This window comes from Hyla sarda, chromosome 7, assembly GCF_029499605.1.
Source record: "Hyla sarda isolate aHylSar1 chromosome 7, aHylSar1.hap1, whole genome shotgun sequence".
NCBI classification, from domain to species: Eukaryota; Metazoa; Chordata; class Amphibia; order Anura; family Hylidae; genus Hyla; species Hyla sarda.
Window position 1 is genome coordinate 223,427,457 of NC_079195.1, and position 14,889 is coordinate 223,442,345.

At 45.0% G+C, this 14,889-nt stretch overlaps 1 protein-coding gene across 4 annotated transcripts in view; it reads left to right on the forward strand.

Moving 5' to 3' along the window:
- The window catches only part of JAK1 (Janus kinase 1), a 188,713-nt gene that overhangs the window by 148,256 nt on the left and 25,568 nt on the right, over positions 1–14,889 (forward strand). For all 4 annotated transcript variants that reach the window (XM_056532842.1, XM_056532839.1, XM_056532838.1 and 1 more), the window contains 6 exons: positions 832–959; positions 5,188–5,323; positions 9,553–9,704; positions 10,830–10,980; positions 14,262–14,356; positions 14,446–14,638. In XM_056532842.1, coding sequence (XP_056388817.1) covers positions 832–959; positions 5,188–5,323; positions 9,553–9,704; positions 10,830–10,980; positions 14,262–14,356; positions 14,446–14,638 — 855 coding nt within the window. The remainder of the gene's footprint in view (positions 1–831; positions 960–5,187; positions 5,324–9,552; positions 9,705–10,829; positions 10,981–14,261; positions 14,357–14,445; positions 14,639–14,889) is intronic.

A 14,889-nucleotide genomic window follows, 5' to 3' on the forward strand; every position in this document is an offset into this window, starting at 1 on the left:
TCTTTTCTTTTTCAATTTACTATCAGATTTGTATTTTACTTCTATTTAAAAATCTTAATCCTTCTTGTACTTATCAGCTGCTGTCTTCTCCAGAGGAAGTTCTTTTCTTTTTCAATTTCCTTTCAGATTTGTATTTTACTTCTATTTAAAAATCTTAATCCTTCTTGTACTGATCAGCTGCTGTATTCTCCAGAGGAAGTTTTTTTCTTTTTGAATTTCCTTTCTGTCTGACCACAGTGCTCTCTGCTGACACCTCTGCCCATGTCAGGAACTGTCCAGAGTAGAAGCAAATCCCCATAGGAAACCTCTCCTGCTCTGGACAGTTCCTGACATGGACAGAGGTGTCAGCAGAGAGCACTGTGGTCAGGCAGAAAGGAAATTCAAAAAGAAAAGCACTTCCTCTGGAACATACAGCAGCTGAGAAGTACTGGAAGGATTAAGATTTTTTAATAGAAGTAATTTATAAATCTGTTTAACTTTCTGGCACCAGTTGATTTATTAAAAATTTTTTTTCCAGTGGAGTACCCCTTTAATGTAATGGAGTGTTTCCCAACCAGGGTGCCTCCAGCTGTTGAAAAACGACAACTCCCAGCATGCCCGGACAGCCGAAGGCTGTCCGGGCATGCTGGGAGTTGTCGTTTTGCAACAGCTGGAGGCACCCTGGTTGGGAAAAACTGATGTAATGTTATTGAGGACAGGGGCAGATTCATGATATGAGGAGGGGAATGAAGATGGGTGGGAGGTCAGAGGCTGAAGGTCCATCAGCAGCACAGAGGATTGAGGGGAATAATTATAACTTTACACATCTCTTTATGTTATTTATTATTTTAGATATCATGGTTGAAGAATTTGTAGATTTCGGCCCTCTGGATTTGTTCATGCACCGAAAGAGCGAACATCTTACAACTCCATGGAAATTCCAGGTTGCCAAACAGCTCGCAAGCGCCCTGAGTTATTTGGTGAGCGTCACAACAGTTGGCAAAGGCCGAGACTGATATTGTGTTTTATTGCACATCAAAAAAAATGCAAAAAAATGTAATGTTCCCCAACCCACTACAACTCCTATCATGTCAGGATATGTTGGGAATTGTAGCCCCTTTTATATTGAACAGTCATAGTGAGATAATAATTAACCCCTTAAGGACTCAACGTTTTTCCGTTTTTGCATTTTCATTTTTTCCTCATCACCTTCTAAAAATCATAACGCTTTCAATTTTGCACATAAAATTCCATATGATGGCTTATTTTTTGCGCCACCAATTCTACATTGCAATGACATTAGTCATTTTACCAAAAGATCCACGGCAAAACGGGGAAAAAAATCATTGTGCGACAAATGTCATTTTGTAACTTTTGGGGGCTTGCGTTTCTACGCAGTGCATTTTTCGTTAAAAATGACACCTTATCTTTATTCTGCAGGTCCATACGGTTAAAAGGATACCCTATTTATATAAGTTGGATATTGTTGTACAGTGGTCCCTCAACATACGATGGTAATTCGTTCCAAACGACCCATCGTTTGTCGAATCCATCGTATGTTGAGGGATCCGTGCAATGTAAAGTATAGGAAGCTGTACTCACCTGTCCCCGCCGCTCCGCACCAGGTCCTCACCGCTCCCGATGCTGTCCCAGGGGCTCCCGATGCTGTCCCAGGGGCTCCCGATGCTGTCCCGCTGCTCCGGTGTCTTCTTCGCGATCCTCCGGATTCTTCCGCATCTTCTGCAGGGTCTGGGCCTCGCTTTCTAGTGACGTTATTACGCTGCTGCGCCGGCGCGGCGTGTGTAGTGACGTAATAACGACGCCGGAAAGCGAGGCCCGGACCCTGGAGAAGATGCGCAAGACACCGGAGGATCGCGAAGTGGACCCGGAGCAGCGGGGATAGGTAAGTGAACCTGCCAGGGATGCTTAAACTGCTATCCGACAGCAGCTTAAGCATTTTGCGCTGTCGGATAGCAGTTAATGCGATGGCCATCGTAGGTCGGGGGGTTACTGTACTTCTCAAAAAAAATCATAACTACATGCAGGAAAATTTATACATTAAAAATTATCGTCTGACCCCTATAACTTTTTTATTTTTCCATGTATGGGGTGGTATGAGGGCTCAAGTTTTTATCGGTACCATTTTTGGTTTGAACTGACTTTTTGATCACTTTTTATTCATTTTTTCATGATATAAAAAGTGACCAAAAATACGCTATTTTGGACTTTGGAATTTTTTTGCGCGTACGCCATTGACCGTGCGGTTTAATTAATGATATATTTTTATAGTTCGGACATTTACGCATGCGGCGATACTACATGTTTATTTTTATTTGCACAGTTTTTTTTTTTGTTTTTTTTTATGGGAAAAGGGGAGTGATTCAAACTTTTATTAGGGAAGGGGTTAAAGGAGTACTCTGGTGCACATTTTTTCATGTTATCCAGTCCGGGCTGCAAAATAAAAGAAAACGCACTTTCTCTTACCTGCCCCCGGAGCTCCGGTACAGGTGTTCGGTCCCCGGGCTGTATTCTTCTTATTTCCTGTTAGCCCGGCACATCACACGGAGCTTCAGCCTATCACTGGCCGCAGCGATGTCCCGCCTCTGCTGGTGATAGGCTGAAGCTCCATGTGACGTGCTGGGCTAACAGGAAGTAAGAAGAATACAGCCCGGGGACCGAACGCCTGTACCGGAGCTCCGGGGGCGCGTTGGCAGGTAAGAGAGAGTGCGTTTTCTTTTATTTTGCAGCCCGGACTGGATAACATGAAAAAAGTGTGCACCGGAGTACTCCTTTAAATGACTTTTTATTAACTTTTTTTCCCCACTTTTTTTTGCAGTCTTAAAGCTCCCTTAGGGACCTATAACACTGTACACACTGATCTTTTACCCTGATCCCTGCAAAACCATAGCTATGCATCGATCAGCGTAATAGGGGCTTGAGTGCTCAAGCCTGTAGCTCAGGCTTGGAGCAATCAAACGCCGATCGGATGCGACGGAGCAAGGTAAGGGGGCCTCCGCTCGCGTCCTAGCTGATCGGGACATCGTGATTTTATCCCGATAGTCCCGATCAACCCGATTGAGCTGCCAGGAAGTGTTTACTTTCATTTTTAACGCGGCGATCAACTATGATCGCGGCATCTGAAGGGTTAATAGCACCTGGCACAACGATCTGTGCCGCACACTATTAGCCTAGGGTCCCGGCTATCATAAGCCACCGGGACCGACCCGGTATGACGCGGGGTCACTGCGTGACCCCGTTTTAAATACCGGGACCGGGCACAGGGCTTACAGGTACGCCCTGCGTCCTTAAGAGGTTAAAAGTTGCATAAGAAAACAAATGACTTTATTCATTTCTGCATTCAGATCCTTAATAGGCAGAAAACGATTCTGTAATAGGAGAAAGATCAATACCACTATTAATTTCCACCGTGCGAAGCTGACATCTTATACCCAGCGCTTCAACGCTAAACGGCTCCATTAAATCACAGAGCAAATGCAGTAACCTCAATCAGTGTCTCTTCATTACCGCGGCTCATGTTCCATTAATCCTTATTGCTCTCTCTCTCCGCTGACGGCTGCGGCTGATCGCTTCCCCGGGTGCATCTGCACATGCAGCAGATTAAGACGGATGTAGTTCATTATTCCCGTGTTGATTTATTATTAACTAGGCCAATCGGATGAGGGAAAATGGTTATAGATCAGGAAGAGCCACAAATATACTTACGGAATAGTCACAGATATTGGAGTCTTATATTTAACCCCTTAACGACCAAGGACGTATATTTACGTCCTTGGCCGGCTCCCGCGATATAACGCTGGGTCACGCGGTGACACGCGTCATATCGGGTCGGTCCCGGCATGTATCTGAATCCGGTACCCGGGGCTTATAGCGCGCGGCAGTGATCGCGGTGCCGCGTGCTATTAACCCTTTCAACTTTGAACGCCGCATCTAAAATGAAAGTAAAATCTTCCCGCTTGCTCAGTGGGGCTGATCGGGACCACCGCAGTGAAAATGCGGTGTCCCGATCAGCTGGGACACGAGCGGAGTTCCTCTTACCTGCCTACCGCGTGTCCCTTCGGCGGTTGATTGCTCCAAGCCTGAGATGCAGGCTTGAGCAATCGACCGCCGATAACACTGATCAATGCAAAGCCATGGCTTTGCAGTGAACAGTGCTGGCAATCAGTGTGTGCAGTGTTATAGGTCCCTATGGGAGCTATAACACTGCAAAAAAAAAAGTGTAAAAAAAAAAGTTAATAAATGTGATTTAACCCTTCCCTTAATAAAAGTTCAAATCACCCCCCTTTTCCCATAAAAAAAAACACCATGTAAATAAAAATAAATATAAACATATGTGGTATCGCCGCATGCGTAAATGTCCGAACTATAAAAATATATAATTAAGTAAATTGCACGGTCAATGGCGTACGCGCAAAAAAATTCCAAAGTCCAAAATAGCGTATTTTTGGTCACTTTTTAGATCATGAAAAAATCAAGAAAAAGCTATAAAAAAGTCCGATCAATACAAAAATTGTACCGCTAAAAACTTCAGATCACGGTGCAAAAAATGAGCCCTCATACCGCCCTGTATGCGGAAAAATAAAAAAAGTTATAGGGGTCAGAATATGACAATTTTAACTGTATAAATTTTCCTGCATGTAGTTAGGATTTTTTCCAGAAGTGCGACAAAATCAAACCTATATAAGTAGGGGATCATTTTAACTGTATGGACCTACCGAATAATGATAAGGTGTAATTTTTACCGAAATATGGACTGCGTAGAAACGGAAGCCCCCAAAAGTTACAAAATTTTGTTTTTTCTTCAATTTTGTCGCACAATGATTTTTTTTTTCCGTTTCGCCGTAGATTTTGGGGTAAAAATGACTGATGTCATTACAAAGTAGAATTGGTGGCGCAAAAAATAAGCCATCATATGGATTTTTAGGTGCAAAATTGAAAGAGTTATGATTTTTTAAAGGTAAGGAGAAAAAAAATGAAAGTGCAAAAACGGAAAACCCCCGGGTCATGAAGGGGTTAAAAACTGTCCACTATTGGGAGGTGTCCACTATGGGAGATTTCACTGTAATACACTTATGTCTCAGGGTCCTCACTAGGCAGATGGATGTCAATAACCCCCATTGTATGAAATTATGAATTGTATCTTGTAGTTGGATTATTTAGAAAATGAAAAGCATTTCTGTCTGTCTGCAGGAAGATAAAGACCTGGTGCACGGGAACGTTTGTATGAAGAACATTCTACTAGCCAGAGAAGGGATAGATACTGAATGTGGTCCATTTATAAAGCTGAGCGACCCCGGCATACCAATAACTGTGCTCACTAGACAAGGTAAGACGGGCTGACGCTGGGGTGCGATTGATGAACACGATGGGGACATTTATTAAAAAGTCCCAGAAAGTTTGCTTAAAGGGGTTGTCCGCTGCCCTGCCTTTCGGAGCTTTGCTCGCAGCGTCCGGAAGTTCACTACTCCGAACGCTGTGTGTGGGCTTCCGTGTTCGCTGTCGCGCCCCCTTCCCATAGACTTTCGTTGAGGGGGCGGACGTGACGCCACGAGGGGGCGGCCGCGAACACGGAAGCCCGCACACAGCGTTCGGAGTAATGAACTTCCGGACGCTGCGAGCGGATCTCCGAAAGGCAGGGCAGCGGAGAACCCCTTTAATTCTTTATGAATTTTTGCTCCTCTCCATCGTGTGCGCCCCCCAAGTGGACGGGGCTTACTGAGAGGGGGCAAGGTCTTGCTCAGAGAGGCGTGGTTGCTCTGTGCGCCAAATTTACTGCTAGCAGGTGTAAACTGTAGCTAAAATCTTCTCCAGCTCTGAGCTGCCATAGATTTCAGTGAGAGCACCAGACACCGTTTGTCTTTTGCACATGACGAAACCGGCTGCTACCCAAGAACACAACAATCATTAGAGAAAAAACACAGGAAAGTCAAACGGCCCAGATAATGTAGACGGCCCAGATAATGTAGACGGCCCAGATAATGTAGACGGCCCAGATAATGTAGGCGGCCCATGTAATGTAGACGGCCCAGATAATGTAGACGGCCCATGTAATGTAGACGGCCCATGTAATGTAGACGGCCCAGGTAATGTAGACGGCCCAGGTAATGTAGGCGGCCCAGGTAATGTAGGCGGCCCAGGTAATGTAGGCGGCCCAGGTAATGTAGACGGGCCAGGTAATGTAGACGGCCCAGGTAATGTAGACGGCCCAGGTAATGTAGACGGCCCAGGTAATGTAGACGGCCCAGGTAATGTAGACGGCCCAGGTAATGTAGACGGCCCAGGTAATGTAGACGGCCCAGGTAATGTTGACGGCCCAGGTAATGTAGACGGCCCAGGTAATGTAGACGGGCCAGGTAATGTAGACGGGCCAGGTAATGTAGACGGGCCAGGTAATGTAGACGGGCCAGGTAATGTAGACGGCCCAGGTAATGTTGACGGCCCAGGTAATGTTGACGGCCCAGGTAATGTAGACGGCCCAGGTAATGTAGACGGGCCAGGTAATGTAGACGGGCCAGGTAATGTAGACGGGCCAGGTAATGTAGACGGGCCAGGTAATGTAGACGGGCCAGGTAATGTAGACGGGCCAGGTAATGTAGACGGGCCAGGTAATGTAGACGGGCCAGGTAATGTAGACGGGCCAGGTAATGTAGACGGGCCAGGTAATGTAGACGGGCCAGGTAATGTAGACGGGCCAGGTAATGTAGAGGGGCCAGGTAATGTAGAGGGGCCAGGTAATGTAGAGGGGCCAGGTAATGTAGAGGGGCCAGGTAATGTAGAGGGGCCAGGTAATGTAGAGGGGCCAGGTAATGTAGAGGGGCCAGGTAATGTAGAGGGGCCAGGTAATGTAGAGGGGCCAGGTAATGTAGAGGGGCCAGACAATGTAGAGGGGCCAGACAATGTAGAGGGGCCAGACAATGTAGAGGGGCCAGACAATGTAGAGGGGCCAGACAATGTAGAGGGGCCAGACAATGTAGAGGGGCCAGACAATGTAGAGGGGCCAGACAATGTAGAGGGGCCAGACAATGTAGAGGGGCCAGGTAATGTAGACGGGCCAGGTAATGTAGACGGGCCAGGTAATGTAGACGGGCCAGGTAATGTAGACGGGCCAGGTAATGTAGAGGGGCCAGGTAATGTAGAGGGGCCAGGTAATGTAGAGGGGCCAGGTAATGTAGAGGGGCCAGGTAATGTAGAGGGGCCAGGTAATGTAGAGGGGCCAGGTAATGTAGAGGGGCCAGGTAATGTAGAGGGGCCAGGTAATGTAGACGGCCCAGGTAATGTAGACGGCCCAGATGATGTAGTGATGCTGGAGATTTACTCCATCAAAATTACACATGCAACGTTTCCGCAGATGCAATGCCGTTCTCAATAAATCTCCAGCATCGCTACATTATCTGGGTTGTCTGATTTTGGCGTCATTTTTTTCACGTGAATTTAGAGAGGCGGGCGTCTCTTCATAAATCCAGCATGCCCATGCACTGGGGGAGGATTTATTTAGACCAGCGTGAGATACCGGTCCTAATATAAACCCCCCCCCCCCCCCAATATGTTCTGTACATTTCACTTTTGTCTGCCCAGCTGTAAGTGGAAACTACAATTCACACATTGGCCCTCATTTACTTAGAAAATCGGGTTGTAAGTCTATGTTGCTTTCTTACCCGACTGCTTTTTCCCCCTGGTATTTATTATTATGTCGCATCCTGTTTGTCGCACGTGGGTTTTGTTGGTTTTGGTTTCCAACTCCTCTGAGTTGTCGGGAAAAAAATCCACAACAATTCAACAAATTCGGGTCGGAAACCTTTATAAATACGTGGGAAAGCTCAGAAATGTCGGGTTACGCCCCTTTTTGGGGTTTGGGAGAATCCACATCGGGTCCGTCGGGAAAAAATGTTGCAGCGTGTCGCAGACTGGCGCACGATGTCTGCGACATGTCGCAGACAAAGATGCGCCATAAAAAAACCCGACAAAACAAGTCGGGTTTAGAATAGTAAATGAGGGCCTATGTCTTGGCAGTTGCGAGGGTTAGGCTGGCGGTCATGGGCGGACGAGCCGGGTTTGCATGCTGGAACAACAAATGCAAAATAGTTGAATGGGACTTGTAAGATGATTTCCCTGCCCCTGATGATCCTGTGGCCCCTGTATATATAACAGTGTGTCCCAACCAGGGTGTCTTCAGCTGTTGCAAAACTACAACACCCAGCATGCCCAGACAGCCGAAGGCTGTCTGGGCATGCTGGGCGTTGTAGTTTTGCAACAGCTGGAGGCACCCTGGTTGGGAAACACTGGTCTATACTGTAGTGAGATAACAAATGGCAGCAGAGAAGAAACAAATAGAAGATTTGCACTTACCATGCATGTGTTGGCTTTATTGTGACAGATAAAGTATAACCTTATATAAGTATAACAGATCCGTTTCGCGCGGCTGAGCACGCTTCCATGAGCTGATGCGCGAAATGGATCTGTCCTGAGCCCCTGCCTCCTCCTGTCCATCTGCCTGCTGTAAAGGTTACGCTTAAAGGGGTACTACATTTTTATTTATTTATTTTTAAATCAACTAGTGCCAGAAAGTTAAACAGATTTGTAAATGACTTCTATTTAAAAAAAAATCTTTACCCTTCCAGTACTTTTTAGCAGCTGTATGCCACAGAGGAAATTCTTTTCTTTATGAATTTCTATTTTGGTCTTGTCCACAGTGCTCTCTGCTGACACCTGATGCCCGTATCAGGAACTGTCCAGAGCAGGAGAAAATCTCCATTGCAAACCTTTGCTGCTCTGGACAGTTCCTGGCACGGACAGAGGTGTCAGCAGAGAGCACTGTGGACAAGACAAAAAAGAAATTCAAAAAGAAAAGAATTTCCTCTGTAGCATACAGCTGCTAAAAAGTACTTGAAGGATTAAGATTTTTTAATAAAAGTCATTTACAAATCTGTTTAACGTTCTGGAGCCAGTTGATATATAAAAAATTTTTTGCCCTGGAATACCCCTTTAAGGCTGCGTTCGCACGGCCCGTCCCGTCTCCCGTCAAAAATAAAAACTTACTTTAAAAAAAAAAAAAAAAAAAAGGACAATAACGGATGCAAACGGATGTTATCCATTTGAATCAGTTATTGTTCAGTTAATACATTTTTTTTTTTGTTCTGAGCATGCTCAGAAGTAAAAAAACGGATCAAAAAACGGATTGAAAAAACAGATGCAAACGGTCGACATTAAAGTCTCATCCGTTTTCCATAGACTTCAATGTTAAATTTACTGTATCCGTTTTTTCTTCCATTTTTTCTGACGGAAAAAAAAAATACTGAAGGCGCCGTTTTTTTTCTGCCGTCAAAAAAAACGGAAATGAGTGCAGACGGGTACAAACGGATGTAAACGAATTGTAAAAAAAATCCCATTGACATGAATGGGATTTTTTTTTAAACGTTTTTAATCCTGCAAGAACGGAATCGAAACAGGGATAAAAAAAACTTGGACATACGGCCGTGTGAACGCACCCTTTACTGGTCCTGTAGGTTCACACCAGTTGCAGTAGATCACTCTAATATTTTACTGATTATATTTCAGAACGTGTAGAGCGGATTCCCTGGATTGCTCCAGAATGTGTTGATGACTCCAAAATTTTGAGTGTCGCAGCCGATAAATGGAGTTTTGGGACCACCTTGTGGGAAATCTGCTTTAATGGAGAAGTTCCTCTGAAGGATAAGACCCTGGCGGAGGTATGGAGCGGTCTGTTCTGTGTGTGCCAAGGGCTTGGTCGGGCAGCATTGAGGCTGTCCGTGCTTCTGGGTCATTCCCCCTGTGGGTTTGGTGTCACAGGGACTCTGTAAGTTGCCACCTAATGCTACATCAATGTTAGTTTAGGGCAGTGTTTCCCAACCAGGGTGCCTCCAGCTGTTGCAAAACTACGACTCCCAGCATGCCCGGACAGCCAAAGGCTGTCCGGGCATGCTGGGAGTTGTAGTTTTGCAACAGCTGGAGGCACCCTGGTTGGGAAACACTGGTTTAGGGACTTACTCTTATCAGGTGGCCTCCACGGGGAAAGCGGGCTTGCACGTTTTGATCTAAAGGTACACTAACAACCTGCTAAAGGGGTACTCCGGTGGAAAACTTTTTATTTATTTTATATATTTTTTTTTAAATCAACTGGTGCCAGAAAGTTAAAGATATTTGTAAATTACTTCTATAAAAAAAATCTTAATCCTTCCAGTACTTATTAGCTGCTGAATACTACAGAGGAAATTCTTTTCTTTTTGGAACATAGAGCTCTCTGCTGACATCACGAGCACAGTGCTCTCTGCTGACACCTCTGTCCATTTTAGGAACTGTCCAGAGCAGCGTATGTTTGCTATGGGGATTTTCTCCTACTCTGGACAGTCCCTAAAATGGACAGAGATGTCAGCAGAGAGCACTGTGCTCGTGATGTCAGCAGAGAGCTCTGTGTTCCCCCAAAAAAAAGCATTTTCCTCTGTAGTATTCATTAGCTAATAAGTACTGGAAGGATTAAGATTTTTTTTTTTTATGGAAGTAATTTACAAATCTGTTTAATTTTCTGGCACCAGTTGATTTAAAAAAAAAAAAAAAAAGTTTTCCACTGGAGTATCCCTTTAATTTCTGAAATTATGCTGAGAAGCAATGAGATCATCGCACAAGTTGTGGATGTGCGACCATGTTCTGTTATATTTGTCTAATTTTAGTCCTTTTTTTTTTGGTTCCTTCCTGTATCCTGAATCATCATGAACTGTTACATGTCAGTCAATTTTTTTTTTTTTTTTTTTTGCGCGACCCCCTTGTCTTGCTGCTCTTTTATAGCTTTAACTTTCTCCAATTTTTTATTATTGCAGAAAGAAAGATTTTACGAAGGCTGCTTCATGCTGACCAAACCATCGTGCGTTGAGCTGGCCAATCTGATCATAAACTGCATGAACTACGACGCCAACAGGAGACCCTTTTTCCGGGCAATAATGCGGGAGATCAATAAGCTGGAGGAGCAGAGTGAGTGTCACCGCCTGAATATGCAGTTTTGTGCTGCTCTATAACATGTCTTCCAGCTGGTTTAACCACTTAAAGGGGTATTCCAGGAAAAAACTTTATTTTATATATCAACTGGCTCCAGAAAGTTAAACAGATTTGTAAATTACTTCTATTAAAAAATCTTAATCCTTTCAGTACTTATGAGCTTCTGAAGTTAAGGTTGTTCTTTTCTGTCTAAATCCTCTCTGATGACACCTGTCTCGGGAAACGCCCAGTTTAGAAGCAAATCCCCATAGCAAACCTCTGGGCTTTTCCCTAGACAGGTGTCATCAGAGAGAACTTAGACAGAAAAGAACAACCTTAACTTCAGAAGCTCATAAGTACTGAAAGGATTAAGATTTTTTTAATAGAAGTAATTTACAAATCTGTTTAACTTTCTGGAGCCAGTTGATATATAAAATAAAGTTTTTTTTCCTGGAATACCCCTTTAAGGACCCAGGGCGTACCTGTACGTCCAGAGTCCGCACCTGTTCTATAACGCGGGGCCACGGATAGGGGATAAGATGTCTTATCGCCAGGGTTCCTGCCGCTGGGACCCCCGCAATCTCTGTACAGCACTCGACATTCATTCCGAACGCCGGGTGCAGGCGGCTGGGGTTGTGTCATGGTCACGCCCCTTGTGACGTCACACCACGCCCCCCTCAATGCAAGTCACGACCCCCCGCCACCCACTCCAAACGTTTGTGACAATATGTTCTGAATGCTGGGCTGTGGAGTACCCCTTTAAGATCTGGGTCAGGACATGCAGCCATAATATGGATACAGAAATGCACCTTTATCTTGCTCCTGTGTCACTGACCTACAGCTGGCTACATGTCATGAAAGGGAACCTGTCACCTGCTTTCTGCTGCCCCAACTGCCGGGCAGCATGAAATAGATGCAGGCAGTTGGGCCTAGAATACTATGATGTACTCCGAAACGCGTTGGCGTTTCAGAAAAATCATAGTTTAAAAAAGCCACAGAGTCTTGGGTAACTAGTCATTGAGGTGGTGTGTACGGGGAGCTGGACTAGTTGTACAGTGACCCCCCCCCCCCCCCGACCTACGATGGCCCCGACATACGATCATTTCACCATACGATCACTCTCAGAGTCCATCGCATGGTGAAGGCAGCATCAACATACGATGCTTTTGTATGTCAGGGCCATCGCATAAACGGCTATCCGGCAGCGCAGACTGCTTCAGCTACCACGGGATAGCCGTTTACGGTGCCCCATGTGGTCCGCTGATGATCACTTACCTGTCCTCGGGGCTCCAGCGCGTTCTCTTCGGGATCCCCTGCATCGTCCCCGGCGCTCTCCATCATCGTCATCACGTCGCTGCGCACGCCGTCCCGTCATCCAATAGGACCGGCGTGTGTAGCGACGTGATGGCGGCGACGGAGAGCGAGGATGCCGGGGAAGCAGAGGCCTTGCCGGAGCAGGGGGCACACCTCGGGGACGCGGCGACAGCGATGGGAGGCGACATCCAGGGCAGCGGTGACGAGCGGTGACGGTTCGGAGCGGCGGGGACAGGTGAGTACAACTTCCTCTAACAGTGGTCTTCAACCTGCGGACCTCCAGATGTTGCAAAACTACAACACCCAGCATGCCCGGACAGCCAACGGCTGTCCGGGCATGCTGGGTTTTGTAGTTTTGCAACATCTGGAGGTCCGCAGGTTGTAGACCACTGTCCTATACTTTACATTGCACGGATCCCTCAACATACGATGGTTTCAACAAACGATGGTCCATTTGGAACGGATTACCATCGTATGTTGAGGGGCCACTGTATTTCTCATTGTTTAGATCAATGGTCTCCAAATTGTGGCCCCGCCATATGTTGCAAAACTACAACTCCCAGCATGCCCGGACAGCCATTGCAACCAATCAGATCGCTTCTTTTATTTTGCAGAGGCATTTAAAAAAATAAAGATAAAAGCAGCGATCTGATTGGTTGCTATGGGCAACAGGCCCACTTTTCCTCTGCACAGGTTTTGATAAATCTTCCCTTTTGTGTTGATTTTATTGACAAATCTGTCTAGTTTTGGTCCCCACAATAACCCCCTCCCTTTTTCAGAGAAGTATGGACCATTAGGGGTCATATTTAGGGTAGGATCAAATGCGCCATATTTTGGCTGCTCCATATTTTCCTACCCATGGAAGTCAATGGGTAACAGAATCAGCTGCATATTTTGCTACTCATCAATTCCAATGGGTAGGACAACAAGCAGCAGCAAATACGCTGCAAAATACGGGCACGTGTGATCCTCCCCTAAAAAAATATCAATCTCCGAATATACTGAGGTTTATCCCAGTAGTAGGCTCTGCCCAAGCTGCCATTATTATTTTTAACCCCTTAAGGACCAAGCGTTTTTCTGTTTTTGCACTTTAGTAAAAATTTTCTTTTTATCTTTTTACCTCCTTATCTTTTAAAAATCATAACCCTTTAAATTTTGCACCTAAAAATCCATATGATGGCTTTTTTTTAAATTTATTTATCTATTTTTTGCGCCACCAATTCTACTTTGTAATGACATCAGTCATTTTACCCAAAAATCTACAGCGAAATGGAAAAAAAAATTATAATTGTGAGCCAAAATTGAAGAAAAAACACAATTTAGAAAATTTTGGGGGCTTCCGTTACTACGCAGTAAATATTTTGGTAAAAATGACACCTTCTCTTTATTCTGTAGGTCCATACGGTTAAAATGATCCCCTACTTATATAGGTTTGATTTTGTCGTACTTCATGCTCATAAATTAATACATTTAAAATTTTCCTCTTCTGACCCCTATAACTTTTTTATTTTTCCGCGTACGGGGCGGTATGAGGGCTCATTTTTTGCGCCGTGATCTGAAGTTTTAATCAGTACCATTTTTGTTTTGATCAGACTTTTTGATTGCTTTTTATTCCTTTTTTATATGGTATAAAAAGTGACCAATAATACGCTATTTTGGACTTTGGATTTTTTTTGCGCGTACGCCATTGGCCGTGCGGTTTAATATACGATATATTTATATAGTTCGGACATTTACGCACGCGGCGATACCACATATGTTTTTTTTTTTTATTATGTTTATATATTTTTTTTATATGGAATTTGGGGAAAAGGCGGGTGATGTAAACTTTTAATAAGGAAGGTATAAAAAGTGACCATTGGCTGTCCGGGCATGCTGAGAGTTGTAGTTTTGCAACATCTGGAGGGCCGCATTTCATAGATCATTGAACTTGGTTGTGATCCTTTCATTGTATTTACTCTCAGATCCAGACATCGTATCCGAACCGTCTCATTCTACACAAGTTGATCCGAGTTTGTTTGAGAAGCGGTTCCTGAAAAGAGTGCGGGACTTGGGAGAGGTGAGTGCGGAGTCTTCTTAATTTGGCCCTATTTCCCCCGTCCTATTCCGCACAGGTAAACATTTTATTTTTTTCCTCTTGTCTCGCAGGGTCACTTTGGGAAGGTGGAGTTATGTCGATATGATCCTGAAGGTGACAACACCGGCGAGCTGGTCGCTGTGAAATCCCTTAAACCGGGAACAGGAGGAACCCACATCTCTGACCTCAACAAGGAGATCCAGATTTTGCGCAATCTCTACCATGAGAATATCGTGAAATACAAGGGAATCTGCGCGGAGGACGGTAATTATCATGGTTTATTTCTGATTATGGGCTTCATTTTTAGGCTCTGTTCACGCTGCTATTATGGTTTTCAGCATAGACTGAAATCATGACTCAGAGTGCAGATCTGTCACATGATGTACATCGACGGGGACTGATTGACCCCACTGACTTTTATTGGGGTGTATCAGACCCATAAGGGGCGATCTGTCGTTTTGATGGGGAAAAATAGAGCCGAATGCTTTAACCTGTTAACGACCATGGACGTGTAT